This window comes from Pygocentrus nattereri, chromosome 2 (assembly GCF_015220715.1).
Source record: "Pygocentrus nattereri isolate fPygNat1 chromosome 2, fPygNat1.pri, whole genome shotgun sequence".
Lineage (NCBI taxonomy): Eukaryota > Metazoa > Chordata > Actinopteri > Characiformes > Serrasalmidae > Pygocentrus > Pygocentrus nattereri.
Window position 1 is genome coordinate 1,298,446 of NC_051212.1, and position 26,292 is coordinate 1,324,737.

A 26,292-nucleotide genomic window follows, 5' to 3' on the forward strand; every position below is an offset into this window, starting at 1 on the left:
TGGCCGGTGAGTGTATGTGGTTGGGTTCCTCTGCTTCTTCTTCTGTTTCTTTTCCTTCTAACACATTTTGGTTCCTACTCAACCACCATTTGAAATTAGTAAACAGTGTGTGCCTTATTTTTTGGGGTAAACTACTGTAAATGATAATGTTGCTCCACTGCTCTTTCACCTTCTCACATGTCAAAGACATGCAGCCAGACCAATTGGACATGCTACCTTGCCTCTGGGTGTGAGAGTATATATGTATATGTAAGGGCTCTGCTAATCTACAGGAGTTTAAGGTGTTTACCAGCATTTCTGCAATTGCATTGCTAAGGTGGGGATGAGCAATATTGTACAGATAATAAAATGCGGTCTTAGTGATTTAATGTGAAGCTCAATTATGATGAAGATGAAATCAAGGTTTTTAATGACTTGAACTGATCTAACAGCTAACCTGTTGACATTGACGTTGAAGTTTGAAGCTAAAGCTTTAGGGCCCACTAAGTTATGCACTGAGATTGTGATTGATCTGATCTAAAGGTGAAATGTGAAATATAAAAAGGATGGGTCCAAGGACAGAACCTTTGGGGCACTTCCTGAGTGGTCAGATTATTAATTAGTGAAGCCTGACTAATTGCAGAGCACATTCAGAAAGCCTACTTTTATGATTTAAAACCACTGACCAACTGTTTTTGCACACAGAGGAATTAGACCTCTGCATTTCTCCAATCCATGTAGTGAAACATCTACATACATGTTCACTAGTGAATACACACACACACTCAGCTCTATCTACAGGGTCTAGGGAGCAGTTGTGGGTTTGTAAGACTGACGGTTGAAATTCTAGAGGAGGCAAAAGGTACCGGGGTCCAGTTTGCAGAACAAGTAACAAAGCCCACAGATAATTCGATGGGCATTCATATTGATCCTAGAAGTTTGTGTAGATAATAGGGATATAGGCCTCTAAGACATAGTGAGCAGTAGGAGAGTGCAAGATCCAGTAGTTCTATTTTATTTGACACTCAATGCCAATTACACAACATAACCTGGAAAGCACAACTCCAAATGGGCATGCATATTTAAGCTTTTTATTTCATTTCCTGAATACATGATCCAAACCAGGCCACTTGAACCAAAAGCAGACAGTCGAATAAAAAGAGCAAAACAGGAGAAAACAAAACAGGAATAAGCCATCTAGAACTAAATTTCATAATAATTTAGTGATTCATATCTAAATGGCATAAGACCATAGTCACCGAGAATGAAATGCATGAATACATAGTCAAACTTTCCACTAGTGGAAAGGTTTCTGTGTGTATAAAAACGTAATGTGTTAAAATGAAAGAAGCATGAAGCAAGAACACCAATCAGGGCACAGCAGTCACTTTCTTTTGAGCTTGTTTTGAACTTTTGGTCATACCGACCTAGTGCTAACACATGGTTCAACATTAGTGCAGCAATGTAAAAAAAAAAAAAAAAAAGAAAACATTAATGAACTAACTTTATGCAAATAGAGCACAATATAGAAATATGTACACATACGCAGTCGTGACTGGTGTGTTTTTTTCTGAAATTTATACAAACACAATTTCATTTTATAGTAAATTAGTTTGAGATGGTTTATATTTACAAACAGAGACCTACACATACATATAGTAAATAAAACTCATTTGTGATCCTGAGTTTAAAGCAAGTTTATATTAAATTTGAACTTCTAACTGAGTTGCAAATAAATCTTAAACTGAAACTTTGCTTGTTTGCAAAAAGTGATTTCAGAGCCACTCAGTTCTTCCTGATGGAAACTATTTGCCTTCAGTGTTTTCTTCTTCTGACAATTTGAATAAACATTAGTAATTAATGACATTCTATTAAAAGACTGGTTTACCAAGCGAGATACTGGAGTATTTTCACCTAAATGGGTTAATCAAGCAAGAGTCTTGTTATAAAAATGACTAGGATATTGGAGCCATAATTCCTCTTAATACTTTTACTTTCAATACTTAGAAATTGGATGGATGGATATACTTAAGTTTAAAGGGAGGAACTTCTACTTTTACTGGAGTAGTACTTTACATTGGGTCTCTCTGCTTTAACTCGAGTAAATGATTTGTGTACTTCGTCCACCACTGTGGATAACTACTCATCTGCCTTTGTTCAGTGATTGTTATGCAGTGAGAACAGTATAACTCAACTTTCCACTGTGCAGTTTAGATGAAGGTTTCAATCTGGACCCTTTATCTCATATAGAACGGCAGAGTTAGTCATGGAACTGAATCAAGGCTCTTCATGGTTGAAACTTGAAAATGACCTCTTCCCCTTTGACTTGGATTAATAAAGGTTTCTCTCAGGAGTGAAGGCGCTGGTGTTTCTTGAGAGAACCACTTTCTCGAAAACTCTTTCCACACTCTGAGCAGTGATACGGTTTCTCTCCTGTGTGAATGCGCTGGTGTGTTAGGAAAGTACACTGTGCAGTAAAACTCTGTCCACACTCTGAGCAGTGATATGGTTTTTCTCCTGTGTGAATGCGCTGGTGTCTTCGGAGACTACTCCGTACAGTAAAACTCTGTCCACACTCTGAGCAGTGATACGGTTTCTCTCCTGTGTGGGTGCGCTGGTGCGTTTGGAGACTACTGTGTAAAGCAAAACTCTTTCCACACTCTGAGCAGTAATACGGTTTCTCTCCTGTGTGAGTGCGCTGGTGCAATTGCAGACGACTCTGTATCGCAAAACTCTTCCCACACTCTGAGCAGTGATACAGTTTCTCTCCTGTGTGAAAGCGCTGATGCAGTTGCAGACTACTCTGTATAGTAAAACTCTTCCCACACTCCGAGCAGGAATACAGTTTCTCTCCTGTATGAATGCGCTGGTGTTTTTGGAGATTACTCTGTACAGTAAAACTCTTTCCACACTCCAGGCAGGAATACGGTTTCTCTCCTGTATGAATGCGCTGGTGTTTTTGGAGACTACTCTGTATAGTAAAACTCTTTCCACACTCCGAGCAGGAATATGGTTTCTCTCCTGTGTGAGTGCGCTGGTGTGTTTTGAGACTATACTGTACAGCAAAACTCTTTCCACACTCCGCGCAGGAATACGGTTTCTCTCCTGTGTGAGTGCGCTGGTGTGTTTGGAGATTACTCGAACTCGTAAAACTCTGTCCACACTCTGAGCAGGAATACGGTTTCTCTCCTGTGTGAATGCGCTGGTGTTTTTGGAGATTACTCCGATTCATAAAACTCTGTCCACACTCTGGGCAGTGATACGGTTTCTCTCCTGTGTGAATGCGCTGGTGTTTTTGGAGATTTCTCCGTTTAGTAAAACTCTTTCCACACTCTGAACATTGGTGAGTTCTTTTTTTGCCTGTGATCTTTTCTGTTGGACTGCGAGTTGTGGTCATGTGGACATCAGATGATGTTGCCTGGGTACTGGAGCTTCTGGACACCATCTTATATTGAATCTTTCCTTATTTCAGCAGCTTCTTGATGTATTTGTGGATTTTATTTAAAAATGTTCAGGAAAGTGGTCAATAGGAGCAGGAGCCTTGCAAAAGGAGATCATTCTAGAGAAGAACACAAGGAGGAAAAACACAGTTTGATCAGGGATCAAGATACTTAACAGAATATTTATTTTATTTGTCTTTACTTACTTTTATTTTACTGTATACTGAGGTGACAGATTGGTACAGTAGATGCAACCTAATTATTGACTTGTTACAGTTATTTGTTCAATAGGCTTTGGGGGCCACCTGTTGCTCAACAGCATTCCCACACACCCAAAATTCATTAAATCAGCTGTAGTAGCTTTTTAATACATGCAGTAGATAATGTTCTTATTGAGGACTGAATATTTAGCATTGATAAAGTACACTTCACAAAAGAGAAAGCAAATATGTGCTTTACATTGATCACAGATGGCAAAAATCCAGTAAGAGCACACATAGACCTTGCAAGAAAAGCCAGACTTGATATGGTGCTTATTAAAGTCATACAAAGTCATACATACTTAAAGCTTCTTGGAGTCATTTCAGCAGGACATGATTATTTTACAAGTTCATCAAAGACCAAGATCATTATTTTATGTGTGGTAACTTTATCAGTATGAAATATGTAAGGAATTTTTCCAGAACCATGTTGAACCTCTTGGTTTCTTCAAAATGACTTTCTACTGCAAATCACAGCCAGAGATGAGGTGTGAAGGGGCTGCAGATAGAGTGCTGTTGACTCACTGTAGTTCTGAAGGAGGCAGGCAGAAGATCATGGGTTTTTTTTTAATTATTGCGTGAGAGATATTCAGCTGGTGTGCAACATCTGAGGCCTCACAGCTGGATCTTTCAGCAATACAAATGATCCAATATATCTCCCTTAATCTATACAAAAAGGAGTCACAGTGTGACAGACATACACACGATTATAGTATAACAAAAACATATAAAACACACTTTTGGTTTTGCTCCCATTTTGCAGCAGTCTGATAAAATATAATCGTTTCCAAGAAATGTGTTGTGCTGCTACAAACAGTGGTCTCTCCAGAAATTAGTGTAGCTATGCTTCATGACCCACTATGATTTTACAAGGTGTCAGTGATTTTTTTTTTATTAGATTTGTGTACTGTAATACAACAGACAGAACGAACTGCAGATGTTGCAAACCAGCTGAATATCTCTTATTTACAAGCTGAAAAACAAAGATCTTCTGTTCCCCCCAGAGCTATGGGTGTAAGCTGTGGTCTCACAGAACCGGAGTTGTGGGTGTAAGCTGTGGTCTCGCTGAACCGGAGTTGTGGGTGTAAGCTGTGGTCTCGCTGAACCGGAGTTGTGGGTGTAAGCTGTGGTCTCGCTGAACCGGAGTTGTGGGTGTAAGCTGTGGTCTCGCTGAACCGGAGTTGTGGGTGTAAGCTGTGGTCTCGCTGAACCGGAGTTGTGGGTGTAAGCTGTGGTCTCGCTGAACTGGAGCTGTGGGTGTAAGCTGTGGTCTCAATGAAGTGAAGTTGTGGGTGTAAACTGTGGTCTCGCTGAACCGGAGTTGTGGGTGTAAGCTGTGGTCTCGCTGAACTGGAGTTGTGGGTGTAAGCTGTGGTCTCGCTGAACTGGAGCTGTGGGTGTAAGCTGTGGTCTCAATGAAGTGAAGTTGTGGGTGTAAGCTGTGGTCTCGCTGAACCGGAGTTGTGGGTGTAAGCTGTGGTCTCGCTGAACCCGGAGTTGTGGGTGTAAGCTGTGGGCTCGCTGAACTGGAGCTGTGGGTGTAAGCTGTGGGCTCGCTGAACTGGATGTTTCATGTTTAGATTTGGAAGTTAAACTAGAATCAAATTATTAATTGAAGACGAACAAGTTTAACATTAAACCTAGTCTGTGATGTGCAACTTGTACTGATTTAGTATTTACTAATCTAAAATCCTGAACAAAGTAAACACAGACTAAACTCCCCCAAAAAAGCAAGAGCAAAACTCCAAAGGGAGCCACCATCCACACTTTATCAGGCCGCCCTTAACAGCAAAAACGGAACAGCAAACTGTTGCCGCCCGCCCAAACTAAACGGGTAGCCTCCCATGCAAACTAGCAGATTGGCTCCTGTTTCTCTCTATTTCTGTTAGAGTGAGTTATAAACAGAGAAACAGAGAGAAAAAGAGATAAACGGCTCTTTACCTTCAGCAGATCGGCTCCTGATTCTCTCTATTTCTGTTAGAGTGAGTTATAAACAGAGAAACAGAGAGAAAAAGAGATAAACGGCTCTTTACCTTCAGCAGATCGGCTCCCGTTTCTCTCTATTTCTGTTAGAGTGAGTTATAAACAGAGAAACAGAGAGAAAAAGAGATAAACGGCTCTTTACCTTCAGCAGATCGGCTCCCTTTTCTCTCTATTTCTGTTAGAGTGAGTTATAAACAGAGAAACAGAGAGAAAAAGAGAGAAACGGCTCTTTACCTTCAGCAGATCGGCTCCCGTTTCTCTCTATTTCTGTTAGAGTGAGTTATAAACAGAGAAACAGAGAGAAAAAGAGATAAACGGCTCTTTACCTTCAGCAGATCGGCTCCCGTTTCTATTTCTGTTAGAGTGAGTTATAAACAGAGAAACAGAGAGAAAAAGAGATAAACGGCCCTTTACCTTCAGCAGATCGGCTCCTGATTCTCTCTAAATCCGCGAAGTTCTTCTTCTCCTCTTTAGTGTCTTTTGAGAACCACCGTTTCAGAACTAGCGCCCCCATTCGACGTCATCACTGTGGATCTGGGGGCGATACTTTTCTAATCCCACCCGTTTTCCGACAACCCCGCCTCCTGCGCTCCTATTGGCTAGAAATTCATAAGAGCAGCGGCTGAACTTCTCTACAACATACATTCATTACAAATTCCCAGGCACCATAATTGTTATTCAGTTCGTTTATAAACAGTTTAATGTATAAATAATATTTTTTTCATTTCCTTTTTCTAGTTTTCTTAGCCAGGTTTCAGCCCTGTTACTGTCATGTTTGAGAAAAACAGTCCTAAATTCAGCTCGACTGTCTCTTTCTCTTTACTGTGATTAGGTTTATACTGTTTCTTCTCTAACTTTGTCAGTAAGTCAGTGCACTTTCTGTTCGTTCACTGAGATGAATTATAATTTCTAATGTACTAAATCAAATTCCTTTATCTGACACAGTCGAATAAAGAGACTCTGATTCTGAATCGGCAGTGAAATAATGAACAGCATACAAACTCAAACTGAAGAGTGTACAGATGTACATTATTTATTCATTTATTTATTATTTCATTTGTTTTCTAGTAGAGTAAATCTATTCTTTTACTCAGAACATATACTGGAATAGTGACGAATTTCAGAATTATATTGAAACAGATCTTTGTTTTGTTTAATAAAAGAATAATTTGGCTGATCTGAAAAAGTTAATTTAATTCACATTTAGAATCTTTAAGTTCAAAAACAGGGAGCAAGAATCAGCACAACACGAAGAAAATATGATCATTCTGACAAACCACTTGTGAAAAACATCTGAGATTACTTTTCAAAGTACTGACAAGATACTTATTTAGTATGAAAGTATGGATGGATTAGTATATAATACTGATTGATAAGTGCATGCTGAGGGAATGATACACACACACACACACACACACACACACACACACACACACACACACACACACAGGGTTGGGATAGCTACTGCAAAATTAGTAGCTGCTTCAATTTACCTCCTTTCCCAGAAAGAGCAGCGGCTACTTGTTAGCTACTTTCTAAAAAGAGTAGTGGCTAATTTTAGCTACTTCTCCAGAAAAAGCAGCGGCTACTTTTATTTACTTTTCCATGAAGAGTAGTGTCTACATTTTACCTATTTTTCGAGGAAGAGCAGCGGCTACATTTTAGTTACTTTTCCAAAAAGAGAAACGGCTACTTTTTAGCTACTGTTCCAGAAAGAACAGCGGCTACTTTTAATTTCTTTTCCAGAAAGAGCACCGGCTACTTTTTAGTTACTTTTCCAGGAAGAGAAGCGGCTACATTTTTGCTTCTTTTCCAGGAAGAGCTGCGTCTACTTTTTAGGTACTTTTCCATGAAGAGAAACGGCTATATTTTAGTTACCTTTCCAGAAAGAGCAGCAGCTACTTTTTATTTACTTTCCCAAAAAGAGCAGCTGCTACTTTTTAGCTACTGTTCCAGAAAGAGCACCGGCTACTTTTTAGTTACTTTTCCAGGAAGAGAAGCAGCTATATTTTAATTACTTTCCGAGAAAGAGCAGCGGATACTTTTTAGTTCCTTTTCCAAAAAGAGCAGTGGATACTTTTTAGTTACATTTCCACAAAGAGCAGCTGCTAAATTTTAGTTACTTTTCCAAAAACAGCATCAACTACTTTTTAGCTACTTTTCCAGAAAGAGCAGCGGTTACTGGTTAGCTACTTTCTCAAAAGACTAGTGGATACTTTTAGCAACTTCTCCAGAAAAAGCAATGGCTACTTTTATTTACTTTTCCATGAATAGTAGTGTCTACTTTTTCTTACTTTTCCAGGAACAGCAGCAGCTACTTTTTAGCTACTGTTCCAGAAAGAGCAGCGGTTACTTGTTAGCTACTTTCTAAAAAGACTAGTGACTACTTTTAGCAACTTCTCCAGAAAAAGCAATGGCTACTTTTATTTACTTTTCCATGAATAGTAGTGTCTACTTTTTCTTACTTTTCCAGGAACAGCAGCAGCTACTTTTTACCTACTGTTCCAGAAAGAGCAGCGGTTACTTGTTAGCTACTTTCTAAAAAGACTAGTGACTACTTTTAGCAACTTCTCCAGAAAAAGCAACGGCTACTTTTATTTACTTTTCCATGAAGAGTAGTGTCTACATGTTTGCTACATTTCCAGGAAGAGTAGCAGCTACTTTTTAGCTACTTTTCCAAAAAAGCAACAGCTACTTTTTAGTTCCTGTTCCAGAAAGAGCAGCGGTTACTTGTTAGCTACTTTCTAAAAAGACTAGTGACTACTTTTAGCAACTTCTCCAGAAAAAGCAACAGCTACTTTTATTTACTATTCCATGAAGAGTAGTGTCTAAATTTTTGCTACTTTTCCATGAAGAGCAGCAACTACTTTTTACCTACTGTTCCAGATAGAGCAACGGCTGCTTTTTAGTTACTTTTCCAGAAAGTGCAGCGGCTACTTTTTAGTTACTTTTCCAGAAAGAGCAGCTGCTACTTCTTAGTTACTGTTCCAAAAACAGCAGCGACTGCTTTGTACCTACTTTTCCAGAAAGAGCAGCGGCTATTGTTAGCTACTTTCTAAAAAGACTAGTGGCTACTTTCAGGAACTTCTCCAGAAAAAGCAACGGCTACTTTTATTTACTTTTACACGAAGAGTAGTGTCTACATTTTTGCTTCTTTTCCAGGAAGAGCTGCGTCTACTTTTTAGGTACTTTTCCATGAAGAGAAGTGGCTATATTTTAGTTACTTTTCCAGAAAGAGCAGCAGCTACTTTTTATTTACTTTCCCAAAAAGAGCAGCGGCTACTTTTTAGCTACTGTTCAAGAAAGAGCAGCGGCTACTTTTTATTTACTTTTCCAGAAAGAGCAGCGTCTACCTTTTAGTTACCTTTCCAGAAACAGCAGAAACTACTTTTTAGCTACATTCCAGAAAGAGCAGTGGCTACTTGTTAGCTACTTCCTAAAAAGAGTAGTGGCTACGTTTAGCTACTTCTCCAGAAAAAGCAACGGCTAATTTTATTTACTTTTCCATGAAGAGTAGTGTCTACATTTTTGCTACTTTTCAAGGAAGAGCAGCGGCTACTTTTTAGTTACTTTTCCAAAAAAAGCAATGGCTACTTTTTAGCTACTGTTCCAGAAAGAGCAGGGGCTACTTTTTATTTACTTTTCCAGAAATAGCAGCTGCTACTTTATAGTTACTGTTCCAAAAACACCAGCGACTGCTTTTTAGCTACATTTCCAGAAAAAGCAGCGGCTACCTGTTAGCTACTTTCTAAAAAGAGTAGTGGCTGCTTTTAGCAACTTCCCAAGAAAAAGCAACGGCTACTTTTATTTACTTTTCCATGAAGAGTAGTGTCTACATTTTTGCTACTTTTTTCCATGAAGAGCAGCAACTACTTTTTAGCTACTGTTCCAGAAAGAGCAGCGGCTACTTTAGTTACTTTTCCAAAAAGAAAAGTGACTACTTTTTAGTTACTTTTCCAGAAAGAGCAGCAGCTACTTTTTAGTTACTGTTCCAAAAACAGCACCAACTACTTTTTAGCTACTTTTCCAGAAAGAGCAGTAGCTACTTTTTAGTTACTTTTCCAAAAAGTGCAGCAGCTAGTTTTTAGCTACTTTTCCAGAAAGAGCAGCGGCTACTTTTTACCGAATTTTCCAGAAAGACTAGCAGCTACGTTTTAGCTTATTTTCCAGAAAGAACAGCCACTGCTGCTTAATTACTAATTACTGCTTAATTACAACAGTGGCTGCTTTTTAGCTACTTTTCCAGGAAGAGCAGCGGCTATTTTTAGATACTTTTCCAGAAAGTGCAGCGGCTACTTTTTAGTAACTTTTTTCAAAAAGAGCGGCAGCTACTTTTCCAGGAAGAGAAGCGGCTACATTTTAGTTACTTTTCCAAAAACAGCAGCGGCTACTTTTCAGCTGCTTTTCCAGAAAGAGCAGTGGCTACTTTTTAGTTAATTTTCCAGAAAGAGCAGCGGCTACTTTTTAGCCTCTTTTGCAGAAAGTGTATTGTCTACTTTGTAGCTGCTTTTCCAGAAGGAGTAGCGGCTCCTTTTTAGTTAATTTCCAGAAAGAGTAGTGGCTTTTTTTAGCTGTTTTTTTTTCAGAAAGCGTAGTGGCTCCTTTTTAGCTATTTTTCCAGAAAGAGTAGCATCTACTTTTTAGTGGTATGACTTCTAATGAATAAAACATTGGAGTTTCTGAGTTTATAGTTCAGCAGCACTTCATTCACACCTGAACTGAGTGGTCACAGGAATAAATAATAATAATAACTAGAAATGTCCTTTTCCTGAAGGAAACGCAGAATAGTTGTGCAGTGGATACTATGGAAGTCAATACAAGGAACGAGAGTTGATAAAACTACGTCTAGACGAGTGTGGATGGCTGTTGGGTAAAGAAGTAATAAGAGTTTGAGTGGTGGCTAAAATGAGTGGGACTCAACAGGAGGAACAAGGTATGGAAAAACAACAAATAGAAGAGTGCAGGTTAGTATGGTTGTGGCTTAGAGCTTGAGGCCTGCCCTGAATGAGTATATGCATTTTGGTGACTGTCGTGTAACGAAGTGATGTATTTTGTGGGTTGGCAAAAATGAATTGGAGTCTATAGGAGAAACGAGGGATGGAATAAAATGACAAACAGATGAGTGTGAATTCGTGTTTTGGGACCTGCGTGAAATGGTGTCGTTCAGGCAAGCATAATATTGTAAATTATCATGCAATTTTTCACCCATTTCATTGTCAATGTAAACTCAGCGCTACCTTAAAAGTTCCACCTTAAAATTCAATGCTAACTAAGTACAGTTCCACCTTAAGATCTCTTCCTCCTTAAAAAAGTTCCACCTTAACATCTGTGCCACCTTAAATTTTGTACTATTTTTATTGAAGTTCCACCTTAAATTCTGTGCCACCTTAATTGCAGTTCCAACTAAAAATCTAAGCCACCTTAATTTTATTGCTATTTTAATTAAAGTTCCACCTTAAAATCTGTGCCTCCTTAAAAAGGTTCTACCTTAAACACTGCCATATTAAATGTTATGTTAATAGCAGTTCCACCTTACATTTTTGCTGTGTTAATCGAGGATTCACCTTAAAGTTAGTGATACGTTAATAGCCGTTCCACCTTAAACATCCATCCATCCATCCATCCATCCATCCACTACCTTCCGCTTCTCCGGGGTTCTGGCCGCGGGGGCAGGATCGTAAACAATGAAGCTCAGACCTCCCTTTCCCCAGCCACTTCCACTAGCTCCCCGGGTTGGATTCCGAGGCGCTCCCAGGCCAGGTGGGCAATTTAGTCATGCCAGCATGTCCAGGGTCTTCCTGAGGGAGGCGTCCAGGAGGCATCCTAACCAGATGCCCGAACCACTTCAGCTGGCTCCTCTCGACATGGAGAAGCAGCGGCTCTACTCCGAGTCCCTCCCGGGTGACTGAACTTCTCACCCTATCTCTAAGGGAGAGTCCAGCCACCCTGCGGAGGAAACTCATTTTGGCCGCTTGTATTCGCGATCTCATTCTTTTGGTCATTACCCAAAGCTCATGACCATAGGTGAGGGTGGGAACATAGATCGACCAGTAAATCGAGAGCCTTGCCTTATGGCTCAGCTCTTTCTTTACCACAACAGACCGGTACCCAGCACCAATCCGCCTGTCAATCTCCCGCTCCCTTTTACCATAACTCGTGAACAAGACCCCGAGATACTTAAATGTCTCCACTTGAGGCAAGAGCTTATCCCCGACCCAGAGAGGGCTCTCCACCCTTTTCCGCCTGAGAACCATGGCCTCAGATTTGGAGGTACTGATCCTCATCCCGACCTCTTCACACTTGGCTGAAAACCGATCCAACGAAAAGTGAAGTTCATGGCCTGATGTCCCCAATAGGACCACATCATCTGCAAACAGCAGCGATGTGACCTTGAGGTCATCAACCAGACAACCTCCATCCTCTGACTGCGAATAGAAATTCTATCCATAAAAATTATGAATAGAATCGGTGACAAAGGGCAGCCCTGACGGAGTCCAACTCTCACTGGGAACGAGTCTGACTTACTGCCGGCCATGTGCACCAATCTCCAGCTTTGTTTGTACAGGGCCTGAATGGCTCGTAGCAAAGAGCCATGTACCCTGTACTCCCACAGCACCTCCCACAGAATCCCCTGGGGAACACAGTCAAATGCCTTCACCAAATCCACAAAGCACATGTGGACTGGTTGGGCAAACTCCCATGAACCCCCCAGAATCCTGGAGAGGTTAAAGAGTTGGTCCAGTGTTTTCATGACCAGGGCGGAACCCGCACTGTTCCTCCTGAATCTAAGGTTCAACTATAAGCCGGACTCTCTTCTCCAGTACCCCTGCATACACCTTACCAGGGAGGCTGAGGACTGTGATTCCCCTGTAGTTGGAACACATTCTCCGGTCCCCCTTTTTAAAAAGAGGCACCACCACCCCAGTCTGCCAATCCAGTGGCACTACCCCCCATGTCCATGCAATGTTGAAAAGGCGTATCAGCCAAGACAGCCCCACAACATCCAGAGCCTTGAGGAACTCCGGACGGATCTCATCCACCCCTGGAGCCTTGCCACCAAGGAGCTTTTTAACTACCTTAGTGACTTCGGCCTCAGTAATGGACAAGCCTATTCCCATGTCTCCAGACTCTGCCTCCTCACTGGAGAATGTGCCGGTGGGATTGAGAAGGTCCTCAAAGTATTCCTTCCACCGCCCAATGATGTCTTCAATCGAAGTCAACAGCACACCATCTCCACTATATACAGTGCTAGAGGCACACTCCTTTCCCCTTCTGAGTCGCCTGACGGTTTGCCAGAGACTTTCTGGAGCCACCTTAAAGTCACTTTCCAAGGCCTCAGCAAACTCCTCCCACACCCGTGTTTTTGCCTTGGCGACGACTGTAGCCGCAGATCGCTTGGCCTGTCAATATCTGCCAGCTGCCTCTGGTGTCCCACAGGCCAACCATTCCTGGTAGGACACCTTCTTCAGCTTGATGGCATCTCTCACCTGAGGTGTCCACCACCGGGTTCGAGGATTACTGCCCCAACAGGCACCAACTACCTTGCGGCCACAGCTATAGTCAGCTGCTTCAACAATGGAGGAACATGGCCCATTCTGTGTCAATGTCCCTCACATCCCCCGATATAAAAAAGTTCTGATGGAGGTGTGAGTTGAAGATCAATCTGACAGGTTCTTCTGCCAGACATTCCCAGCAAACCCTCACTATATGTTTGGGTTTGCCTGGTCTGACCAGCATCTTCCCCCACCACCTGATCCAACTCACCACCAGGTGGTGATCAGTTGACAGCTCAGCTCCTCTCTTTACCCGAGTGTCCAAAACACATGGCCGCAAGACGGATGACACGACTACAAAGTCAATCATTGAACTGTGGCCTAGGATGTCCTGGTGTCATGTGCACTTATGGACATCCTTATGTTCGAACATGGTGTTTGTGATGGAAGTCCAAAATCTGAACACCACTCGGGTTCAGATCAGAGAGGCCATTCCTCCCCATCAGACCCCTCACTGTCATTGCCCACGTGAGCATTGAAGTCCCCCAATAGGACAATAGAGTCTCCAGGAGGAGCACTTTCAAGTACCCTTCCCAAGGACTCTAAGAAGGCTGGGTACTCTCAACTGCTGTTCGGTGCATAAGCACAGACAACAGTCAGGACCCTTTCCCCAACCCGATGGCGTAAGAAAGCTACCCTCTCGTCCACTGGAGAAAACTCCAACATACAGGCGCAGAGTCGAGGGGCTATGAGAAAGCCCACACCTGCCCGCCACCTCTCACCATGGGCAACTCCAGTAAAGAATAAAGTCCAGCCCCTCTGATGGAGATTTGACCCAGAGCCCAAGCTGTGTGTTGAGGTCAGCCCAACTATATCTAGCCGGTATCTCTCAACCTCGTGCACCAACTCAGGCTCCTTCCCCTCCAGTGAGGTAACATTCCAAGTTCCAAAAGCCAGTTTCAGCAACCGAGGATCAGAACACCAAGGCTCATGCCTTCGGACACTGCCCGATCCACAAAGCACCGAACCCCTACTACTGCCCCTCCCATCAGTGGGGAGTTGGTGGGAGGGAAACATAGCATTAACTATGTTAATTGAAGTTCCACCTTAAATTTATTGTTATGCTAGTTCCATCTTAAATAGAAGTTCCACCTTAAAATTCAATGCTATCTTGGTGCAGTTCCACCTTAAAAGCAGTTAACCCTTAACAGAGCTGCTGAGAATCAGGCTGGGAGTTGGTGAGACATTGAGCTCCATATGTGGTTTGTAGGTGAGTGTGAGAGAGGGGGGGCCATTGTGACATCATGTCTGGCAGTCTGCCAACAGCCTCCCCATTCATTTTCAATGGGACAAAAATTCCCACATTTTGGGCTGCTGTTCGGAATCCGTGCATCCGATCAAAACGCTGGAGCTAGAGACCATCTGGAGTTGGAACGGCATCGATATCTGGAAAACTGCGGGACTTTGAAAGCTACTTTTTAGCTACTTTGAAAGTAGCTGAAAAGTAGCCACTACTTTTGAAAAAGTAAGTAAAAAAGTAGCCACTACATTTTCTGGGAAATTAACTAAAAAGTAGATGCTACTTTTTCTGAAAAGTAGCTAAAAAGTAGCCGTTACTCCTCCTGGAAAGTAGCTAAAAAGTAGCCATTACTCTTCCTGGAAAAGCAGCTAAAAAGCAGACGCTACTCTTCTAGGAAAGTATCTAAAAAGTAACAGTTACTCTTCCTGGAAAAGCAGCTAAAAAGTAACCACTATTCTTTTTGGAAAAGCAGCTAAAAAGTAGCCGCTAATCTTCCTGGAAAAGTAGCTAAAAAGTAGATGCTACTCTTCCTGGAAAAGTAGCTAAAAAGTAGCCGCTGCTCCTCCTGGAAAAGTAGCTAAAAAGTTGACAATACTTATTGGCGACTGTCCAAAAAACTTTGAAGTCGCCGAGCAGCTGAATAGGGGAAACTAATGCCCGACGCACTAGCTGTTCAAAACGTAAGTCCAAGCTTCAGTTAATGTTGCTTTATTCTCTATCAAAAATCAAGTATCCAAGCATTAAAAACCTCAGCGTCCACAGACACCTATGATCCACAAAAAGCATAAAAGTCCAAAGGCAAGCAGTTCATAGGCAACGTTCACATCAGCAACGTACAGCGTTTAAACGGTCAGCAAAAAGTAGGCTTCCCCATCACCCACTCACTACTCGCTCTCACCTAGCAAGTGAACAGGTGATATTACAAATCATTACCGCCACTAACACCACATGACCTAGATCATGCACATCATTACCCAGGTGCACACAAAACCTAAACCCAAGCCTACGCCTGTCTGCAACATTCCGGCCCCTAATTATTACATCACCACACTGTAATAATTACACATATGACACCATGATCCAAGACATACAACCTCACAGATTCTCAATGAAACAATACAATGTACTCAAAGTCCATCTAAATTATTTTCTCTTTTCTTCTCTTCTTCTTATCAGTCAGTCATAGGCCAGAGGTTACCAGCACTTAGCCTAGATATAAAGTCAGTCTACAATGTATGTCTGAATGTTCAACATCAAGTCATATTATAGTTGCATCAAGTTGGTTCCAAGATGTCATGAGTCAGAGGCCACCTGAAGAAGGCATATCTTTGTGACTGGTCTACATAGATGGCTGTTTGAGGTCTTAATCCAGACCTGACGTACACGTCCTTTCCTGTCTGGTACAGCTGCTGTGACTCTGCCAATGATCCAGGAACCACGAGGTGCAGAGTCATCCACTATGAGAACCACATCCCCAGGAATGAAGTTGCATTTAATCTGTGCCCATTTCTGGCGCTGTTGAAGTTGTGGCAAATATTCTTTAATCCATCTTTTCCAGAAGAGGTCAGATATATTGGACCTGTCTCCACCTCTTACGTGCATAGAGATCATTTTTCCAAAACAGACTAGGTGGTAAGCAAGGATTGGACTTGAGAAGGAGGAGGTGGTTCAGTGATAAAGCTTCCATATCATTGGGATCGGTGGATGCTTGTGTAATGGGCCTGCTGTTCAAGATCGACTCCACTTCACAAAAGACAGTTTGAAGGCCTTCCTCATCCAGATACTGTGTCTGAAAGGTGGAGTTGAGAACCTTTCTGATGGAACGTATCAACCGCTCCCATGCTCCACCATGGTGTGATCCAGTTGGAGGGTTGAAGATCCATTTCAAAGCCAACGCATCAGCAATCCTTTCCTGATTCCACTCTTCCATAGCTTGTCTCAGCTCACGCTCTGCTCCCACAAAGTTGGTACCATTGTCGGACCGAAGCTCTTGAATCTGGCCTCGTCTTGCAATGAAACGGTGTAAAGCATTAAGGAAAGAGTCAGTATCAAGAGATGCGGCAACCTCAATATGTACAGCTCTAATCGCTAAACACGTAAAGCTCCATATCGCTTCACAATACTTCTCCCACACTTTACTTCAAACGGGCCAAAATATTCCACTCCAACAAAACTAAAGGGAGGTTTCTCAGGGGTCACTCTGCTTTCAGGCAAATCAGCCATTTGCTGCTGGCCTAGAGATCCACAAAGCCGTCTGCAGACCACACACTTTGACGTAATGCTTTTTATGAAAGCGCCCGCACCAGGAATCCAATACTTCTGATGCAGCCTTGAGAGAATATGGTTCCTACCATTATGAACCACCTCTTTATGGATATGCTGTAAAATGAGATTGTCTCTCCAAAGTCAGGAGGTTTTAAACATTGTCTGATGCTAAGGTTGTCCAACAAACTAAATTCTCCCACCCAATCTTTCCACTCTTGAGCAACTATGGATGGTATAGTGTCATCCCATCCTATGCCCCTCTGGCACAGATCCTGAAGAATCTTCTTGGCTGTGAAAATAACGGGAGCAAGGAACCCCAGAGGGTCATAGAAGAAGCTCACTGTGGAAAGGATTCCTCTGCGGGTCAATGGTCTGTCTGGGATATGTAGAATTTAAATGCATCTGACTGCACACACCACCGCACTCCCAATGCTCGATCAACTGGCAAGATATCGCAGTCCAGGTCTAAGTCCTTGACTTCCTTTGCTCTTTCATCCTCAGATATTACAGCAAGAACGTTGCTGAGGCTACCGAAGCAAGGCATCATCCACATAGAAACTGTACAAGATTGTGTCAATCACCTGCCGGCTAATCTGTGCTTTGTTGTCTTCTGCACACTTCCGTAGAGCATAGTTAGCACAGCTCGCAGAAGAAGTCGCCTCAAACAAATGAACACCTATCCTATACTCTTGCATGCTCTGACTGAAATCGCCACCAGAGAAATCTCAACAGGTCAGAATCTTCCTCTAGCACACGCACCTGATGAAACATAGCTTCGATGTCAGACATCAACACAATGGGTTCTTTCCTGAACCTAGTCAACACACCAACCAATGCATTCGTCAAGTCAGGGCCACTCAGGAGCTGCGCATTAAGAGAAATGCCTTGAAACGATGCTGCACAGTCGAAGACAACCCGGATTTTCCCCTTGAAAGGGTGGTAAACCCCATTATGGGGAATATACCAAACCTTGCCATCGCTGCGCTCCAAATCTTTAATTGGCACTCTTCGTGCATATCCCCTGGATATGAGATCTTCCTTGAAGGCAGTGTAAACTTTGTGAAAATCTTTATCTCTGAAGAACTTTCTCTTCAAACTTAAGGCATGTTTTTCCACAATCGCACGGTTGTCAGGCATTCTTAAGTCCCAGTCTTTCAGAGGTAGGGCAATGCTGTAATGCCCATTGCTCAGAGTCACGGTCTCACTAGCCATCCTCAAAAACTTGGAATCTTCCCTTGATAGCCCCAGCTGCTCATCCTGGCTGCTCTCAGGGAAGTCCATCTTGAACTGCTGTTTCCATAACTTGTCGAGCATAACGGCAGAAATTCTGTTGGCTGTGACTGTTGATGGACATCCTGGACTTCCGCAGCATTCCCTGCCAAGTGGCCCATTTACTGTCCAACCGAGATTCAGCTTGTCCAGGAGGCCCACTCTACAAAACGACACTGAACTCCCCTGGTCCAAGAAGGCATATGTTTCCACTGTTCTTTGGCTTTTCTTTGATTTTACCTTAACTGGTACAATGGCAAGCTTACAGTCTTGTCCACCGGCCCCAGTAAGACCACTAGTCTGGACTGTAACAGGAATGTTATCTGTTTCAGTGTCGGATTTGACCTCTTTCTTCTCCTTGTGATGGATATGAGGAATACTTGGATGTCTGAAATCACACATTTTACATGAAAGGCGTTTTCTACATTCTTTGCTAATGTGTCCAGTACATGAACATCCAAAGCAGATGCCATTTCTTTTAAGAAAGGAAATCTTTTCATCATGAGGTTTCTTATCAAGCAGAGAGCATGACTCTAGCATGTGTCCACCCTTGCAGAACAGACAAATCTTCACAAAAGTGTGACGATCTTGAGCCTCTGTTTGATTTTTTCTCTCAAATTCAGTAACAGTTGCACCAAAGTTTATCTCTTTTTCTCTCTGTTTCTCTGTTTATAACTCACTCTAACAGACATAGAGAGAAACAGGAGCCGATCTGCTGAAGGTAAAGAGCCGTTTATCTTTTTTTCTCTCTGTTTCTCTGTTTATAACTCACTCTAACAGAAATAGAGAGAAACAGCACCCGATCTGCTGAAGGTAAAGAGCTGTTTATCTCATTTTCTCTCTGTTTTCTCTGTTTATAACTCACTCTAATAGAAATAGAGAGAAACAGGGATTGTTGAGAGTGTTGGTAGAGAAGTACAGAGAAGGTCAGAAGGAGCTGCATTGTGTCTTTGTGGATCTAGAGAAGGCAGATGATAGGGTGCCAAGAGAGGAACTGTGGTACTGTATGAGGAAGTCAGGTGTAGCTGAAAAGTATGTTAGGGTGGTGCAGGACATGTATGAGGATAGTGAGACAGTGTTGAGGTGTGCAGTTGGAGTGACAAATGGTTTCAAGGTGAAGGTGGGGCTACATCAGGGATCAGCTTTGAGCCCCTTCTTGTTTGCAATGGTGATGGACAGCTTGACAGATGAGGTCAGGCAGGAGGCTCCATGGACCATGATGTTTGCAGATGACATTGTAATCTGTGGTGAAAGTAGAGAGCAGGTGGAAGAAAATCTGGAGAGGTGGAGGTTTGCACTGGAGAGGAAAGGAATGAAGGTCAGTAGAGACAAGACAGAATGCATGTGTGTGAATGAGAAGGAGGCAGGTGGAAAGGTGAAGATGCAAGGAGTAGAGGTCGTAAAGGTGGATGACTTCAAATATCTTGGGTCAACCATCCAGAGCAATGGACAGTGTAGAAAAGAGGTGAAGAAGAGGGTGCAGGCAGGATGGAGTGGGTGGAGACGGTGGTCAGGGCTGATGTGTGACAGAAGGATAGCAGCAAGAGTGAAAGGGAAGCTTTACAAGACAGCAGTGTGTCCTGCTATGATGTATGGAGACTGTGGCTCTGTCTAAAAGACATGAGGCTGAGCTGGAGGTGGCGGAGATGAAGATGCTGAGATTTTCATTGGGAGTGACAAGGATGGACAAGATTAGAAATGAGCAGATCAGAGGGACAGTGAAGGTGGAGCAGTTTGGAGATAAAGCCAGAGAGGCTAGGTTGAGATGGTTTGGACATGTGTTGAGGAGGAATAGTGGATATATTGGGCAAAGAATGTTGGAGATGGAGCTGCCGGGTAGAAGGAGAAGAGGTAGACCTCAGAGAAGGTTTATGGATGTAGTGAAGGTGGACATGGAGATGGTTGGTGTAAAAGTAGAGGAGGCAGTGGATAGGGCAAGATGGAGACAGATGATCCGCTGTGGTGACCCCTAAAGGGAGCAGCCGAAAGAAGAAGAAGATAAATGAACTAAATAACATTGTAATTATGGTGTGAGTTGAAATGTTGAGTGAATATATTTCATACAGAAGTTCAGAGGCAGTGAGGTGGGACAGCTCAAAATTACCACATTAAAGGTGGACAAAGACATTTTAAGTGTTTTGTGGTTATTTAAATACATATTAAAATCATTTTATTTAAGCTAAAATGCAGATGCTTCACTGTTTACAAAAATAAAAAAAAACAACAGTGGCTTATAAACTGAATCATACAAACTCCTCCAGCAGTGTCTGCTAATCTGCTGCATTCATTTTCCATCAATTCTCATCAAATTTCCTGAAGTTGTTTATATTTTAATGTATTTATTGAATGTGTTCCGTCATCATTATTCCATTATTTTATATCATATTTATGAAAATTCATAACCGCTGCTGTCAATAAACAGGCGGCTGCTCTTCTGGACTTCTAGCCAATCGGAGCACAGGAGGCGGGGTTTGACGGAATACGGGTGGGATTAGAAAAATAATGCGCCCAGATCCACAGTGGAGACGTCAACTGGGGGCGCTAGTTCTAAAACGGTGGATCTCAAGATAATAAAGAGGAGAAGAAGAAGAGCTTCGCAGAAATAGAGAGAAACGGGAGCCGATCTGCTGAAGGTAAAGAGCCGTTTATCTCATTTTCTCTCTGTTTCTCTGTTTCTAACTCACTCTAACAGAAATAGAGAGAAACGGGAGCCGATCTGCTGAAGGTAAAGAGCCGTTTATCTCTTTTTCTCTCTGTTTATAACTCACTCCTAACAGAAATAGAGAGAAACGGGAGCCGATCTGCTGAAGGTAAAGAGCCGTTTATCTCTTTTTCTCTCTGTTTCTCTGTTTATAACTCACTCTAACAGAAATAGAGAGAAACAGGAGCCGAAACGGGAGCTTTTAGCTCAAAGAGAGGAGAGGAGTTCAGAGGGCTGATAGACAGCAGTCACTCCAGATTCTTTCTAGATTTAATTCTGTTTACTGGTTATCCTGCTAGACTGGTGGCTACACACAGACTGTCCCTGGATCAGAGAGAGAGAGACTGAGACTGAGACTGGCAGGAAGGCAAGTACACATTTTTAATTCATTGTCTATTTAGAGTATACAAACAATATTTGTTTCACTTTTTTGTCCTCCCTTTTTAAAAAATCTCATTTGAGTAAGCCTCTTGGGAAGCCTCTATGGACATGAAATCAAAACCACTTGCACTACACAAGCTAGATTTTATGTTAAATATATCTTTACTAAATATTTACGTTTAAGGTGAGACCACGGTTTACATCCACAGATCCAGTTCAGTGAGATTATAGCTTACATCCATAGCTATACTCTTACTAAACTGGAACCATAGATGTAAGCTATGGTCTCATTGAGCTGAAACTTACATAATTGGATCCAGTTTCTTTTACTACTTCCACAGGTGATGCACCTCATCAACTATAGACTGTTAACCTATTAAGGCACAGCTAGGATGGCAAACCTGTAGCCAATGTCTTTCTCTGCACATCAGACAGCTCTTGGTGGGCCACACACATATGACACATAACATACTAACAGATCAGAGAGCATATAGATTACTAACTAGCACTGACCCAAGGGAAAAGTAAAATAAAACACTATAAATGGTATATAGAATAATAATGAATAATAAAGTCAGTGTGAAGGACCTCAGATGTGCATATTGAAATGAGGATATCTGTACATATGCAGATATGAAAGTCTGTATGTATGTAGACATGTACTATAAAATACAATGAAGTTGGGATATTGTGTAAAACAAATAAAAACAGAATACGATGATTTGCGAATCCATTTCAACCTCTATTCAATTGAATACACTACAAAGACAAGATATTTATTCAGATTCCTTTATTGATCCCAGGGGGAAAATGGCTGCAACTGTAACAACTGCAATTATGTAAAAATAAACACTTTACTAATAATTTAAGACAATATAGAGAATTTACAGTATGTTCGCCACATTTAAGTACTTAAGAATATAGTAAGGTGGCGGTGATTGTGATAGTAATATGAAACATCAGGTATAAAGCAGTTACAATTATTTAAATTAAGTTAGTGTCCCTCTGAGTTATTCTGAGTTATTTATTTAATGTTCAAACAGATAAACCTTATTTTTTGCAAATATTCACTCATTTTGAATTTGATGTCTGCAACACATTCCAAAGAAGTTGGAACAGGGGCGTGTTTACCACTGTGTTACATCACCTTTCCTTTAACACTCAATAAGCGTTTGGGAACTGAGGACACTGATTGTTGAAGCTTTGTAGGTGGAATTCTTTCCCATTCCTGCTTGATGTACAACTTCAGTTGCTCAGCAGTCCAGGGTCTCCGCTGTCGTATTTTGAGCTTCATAATATGCCACACATTTTCAATGGGAGACCGGTCTGGACTGCAGGCAGGCCAGTCTAGTACCCGCACTCTTTTACTATGAAGCCACGCTGTTGTAACACGTGCAGAATATGGCTTGGCATTGTCTTGCTGAAATAAGCAGGACGTCCCTGAAAAAGATGTTGTTTGGATGGCAGCATATGTTGCTCCTAAACCTGTATGCACATTTCAGCATTAATGAGAGATTAATGACAGATAACATCTCATGTCAATGTCTCAAAAAAAAAAAAAAAAAAAAAATCTCCATGAAAACCGGACACAATCGTGTCCAGCCACGCTCAGCCAAAAGAGGCAACGTGGGGAGAACGTGGGCCCACCATTCGCAAGGGGGAGCGGTTCAATACTGTATAGGCAGTGGGAGATTGCAGGGAGACTGTTGGAGGCCTAGGCCTATGCAGCAGAAACTGGCTCTTGGTTCGTTGAATGTATCCTCTCTGGGGGGGGGAGCCAGAGCTTGTTCAGGAGGTTGAGAGGTACCATCTAGATATAGTTGGGCTCACCTCCACTGACAATGTCGGCTCTGGAACCAAACTCTTGCATAGGGATTGGTCCCTCTGCTACTCTGGAGTTGCACAGGGTGAAAGGTGCGAGTGTGGGGATACTCCTGAGTCCCTGGCTGGTGGCGGTGCAGTTGGAGTTTGTCCTGGTGGACAAGGTCATCTCAATGCAAATTAAAATTGCAGACAGGAAAACTGACTGTTGTCTGTGCTTATGCACCAAACAACAGGTCAGCGTATTCAGCCTTCTTGGAGCGAGTGGGTGGGGCTCTGGAAAGGGTCCTGCCTACAGACTCCATAGTCTTACTGGGAAACTTCAGTGCTCATGTTGGCAATGACTGGGAATCCTGGAAAGGCGTGATTGGGAGGAATGGCCTGCCTAATCTTAACCCGAATGATGAATTGTTATTGGACTTCTGTGAGAGGCATGGATTGTCCATAATGAACACCAAGTTCGAACACAAGGATGTTCATAAGTGTAGATGATATGAGAGATCCTTGGGTCAAAGGTCAGTGATCAATTTTGTTGTCATTTAATTTGATTTGGGACCATATGTTCTGGACACTGAGGTGAAGAAAAGTGCAGAGCTGTCAACTGATCACCATCTGGTAGTGAGTTGGATCAGATGGCAGGGAAGACCGATGGTCAGACTGGTAGACTTAAGCGAATAGTGAGGGTGTGCTGGGAACCACTGTCAGAGGCCCCTGTTTCTCTCCAGGAGAGAGCTTGAGAGCTTTTCTCATGTCCCTGAGGAGGTAGGGGACATGGAGTCTTAATGGACCTTGTTCAAAGCCTCCATTGTGGAAGCAGCCAGGCATAGCTGTGGCCAAAAGCTTCTGTGTGCCTGTCGGGGTGGTAACCCAAGAACCCCCTGGTGGACACCAGTGGTGAGGAAGGTTGTCAAGCTGAAGAAAGAGGAATTTAGGGACTAGCTTGCCCAAAGGACTCCCGACTCAGCAGATGGGTACTGACAGGCAAAAAAGGTGATGGCCGCAGCGGTGGCAGAAGCAAAATCCAGGGCTTCGGAGGAGTCTGGTGAAGCCATGGAAAAATACTTCTGTTTGGCCTCAAGGAGGTTCTGGAGAACTGTCCAAGGTGCTGGAATGGAGACTTCGACTGATTGTTCCTCCTCAATCTGAGGTTCAACTATGCAGATTCTGTCCCAGCCGTGGAACAATGGACCAGTTGCTGATTTGGATGCCGCCTGGACGCCTCCCGGTGGGGGTGTACCAGGCACGGCCTACCAGGTCAAGACACCTGGGTCTTCCTAGGACCTGCTGGAGGGATTGTATCTCCAAGTTGGCCTGTGAGCGGCTTGGAAATGAGCTGGAGGAAGCTGGAGGGGACTGGGTCATCTGGGATTCTCTGCTCTGTCAACTGCTAGTGTAACCCTGTCTGGACTAAGCAGTTAACAATGATGATGTTTAGATAATGTGTCAAAGTATTTTTTACACTGAGGTTATGTTTTCTCTGTTTTCTGTATTTCTTCTGCTGTTGTTTCATTAAAATGTTGTTTAGTAGACAGATATTTTCAATTTTTTCATTATCTATTAAAATTTCTAATCAAACACTGTTGTTCTTTACTCTTGTTCTTCTCCAGAATGATCTCCATATCCAAGTGATCAAGTTCTTTCCTGCAAATTTCAAATCAACATCCACATCAAGAAACGGCTAAAAGACTGAATGTGAAAATATGGTGTCCAGAAGCTCCAGTACTCAGAAACCATCCTCTGCTGCTGCTCTTCACATGAAGACGCCTTGCGTACGAACACAAAAGATTACAGCCAAAAAAAGGACTCACCACTGCTCAGAGTGTGGAAAGAGTTTTACTGTACAAAGTAATCTCAAAACACACCAACGCATTCACACAGGAGAGAATCTATATCACTGCTCAGAGTGTGGACAAAGTTTTACTAGACAGAATCATTTCCAAACACACCAGCGCACTCACACAGGAGAAAAACCGTATCACTGCTCAGAGTGTGGAAAGAGTTTTACTACAAAGAGTCATCTCCGAACACATCAGCGCATTCACACAGGAGAGAAACCATATCACTGCTCAGAGTGTGGAAAGAGTTTTAGTCAACTGATTAGTCTCCAGCTGCACCAGCGCTTTCACACAGGAGACAAACCGTATCACTGCTCACAGTGTGGAAAGAGTTTTACTGCACAAAGTAATTTCCAACGACATCAGCTTATTCACACAGGCGTGAAACCATATCACTGCCCAGAGTGTGGAAAGAGATTTAGTCAACAGAGCCATCTCCAAACACACCAGCGCATTCACACAGGAGAGAAACCGTATCACTGCTCAGTTTGTGGACAGAGTTTTACTAGACTGAGTTATTTCGAAACACACCAGCGCATTCACACAGGAGAGAAACCGTATCACTGCTCACAGTGTGGAAAGACTTTCAGTAGACAGAGTAGTCTTCAAACACACCAGCGTATTCATACAGGAGAGAAACCGTATCACTGCTCAGAGTGTGGAAAGAGTTTTAGTCAACTGATTAGTCTCCAAAGACACCAGCGCATTCACACAGGAGAGAAACCGTATCAGTGTTCAGACTGTGGAAAGACTTTTAGTAGACAGAGTAATCTTCAAACACACCAGCTCATTCACACAGGAGAGAAACCGTATCACTGCTCAGAGTGTGGACAGAGTTTTACTACACAGAGTCATCTACAAGAACATCGGCACATTCACACCCAAGAGTAACCGTTTCACTGCTCAAATTGTGAGAAGAGCTTTAGTTATTCAACTTTTAAGACCCACACATGTATAATGGGTTAAAACGTGATTTGATGTGATTCAAATAAAAATTAGGCCTGCTGAGTTCAGCCAGGAATTATGCATATGTATGTTTCTTGTTTTGTTTTTTGCCAAAGGTCCTTGTAACACAGTGTTACAATTTGTTAGTAGACATAACAACAAATTGCACATACAGAATTACATAGAATTGATTTCCAAAATATTACTGTTTTGTTTATTAAAATAATTCTCTATTTTATGTTGGTTAATAATGGGGGAAAAAGATAAATAATGGGAGAGAGAGGATAGTTGAGACCTCAATCTTTATAAGAAGGCATTCACAATGTACATCAGAAATTCCACCCAAGCATGCAGTATCTGATGCTTTCAGGAGACTCATCTCAGGACAAATAAATCCAACAATCTGTAAGCTGTCCAATCAGTCAAAGTTGACGAGAAGCTGCAGTTTTCATGTTTCATCATCTAAGAACTGTGAAGAGCCATGATTGAGTTCCAGGATTATCTCTGAGTGAGATAAAAAGGGCCCTGAAGGAAAGCTCTGTCTGAACTGCGCAGTGATGTGTTGATGATGTTCTTACTGAATTAAAGAAAACAACACAGGTTATACTGCAGTTTTCACT

At 42.3% G+C, this 26,292-nt stretch overlaps 1 protein-coding gene and 1 pseudogene across 1 annotated transcript; one reads left to right on the top strand and one right to left on the bottom strand.

The window, feature by feature from the left end:
- Nucleotides 1–6,131, bottom strand: part of LOC108413175 — a 250,452-nt pseudogene extending 244,321 nt beyond the window's left edge.
- Nucleotides 6,132–20,814: 14,683 nt separating this feature from the next.
- On the top strand, nt 20,815–25,757 carry LOC108413180 (zinc finger protein 239-like). The gene is made up of 2 exons (XM_017685562.2): nt 20,815–21,057; nt 24,500–25,757. The coding sequence occupies exon 2, from the start codon at nt 24,593–24,595 to the stop codon at nt 25,616–25,618; it is 1,026 nt and encodes a 341-aa protein (XP_017541051.2). The 5' UTR covers nt 20,815–21,057; nt 24,500–24,592; the 3' UTR covers nt 25,619–25,757.
- Nucleotides 25,758–26,292: the final 535 nt, after the last annotated feature.

Coding starts and splice junctions, on each gene's coding strand:
- LOC108413180 (XM_017685562.2), top strand. CDS start 24,593: ATGGTGTCCAGAAGCTCCAGTACTCAGAAACCATCCTCTGCTGCTGCT.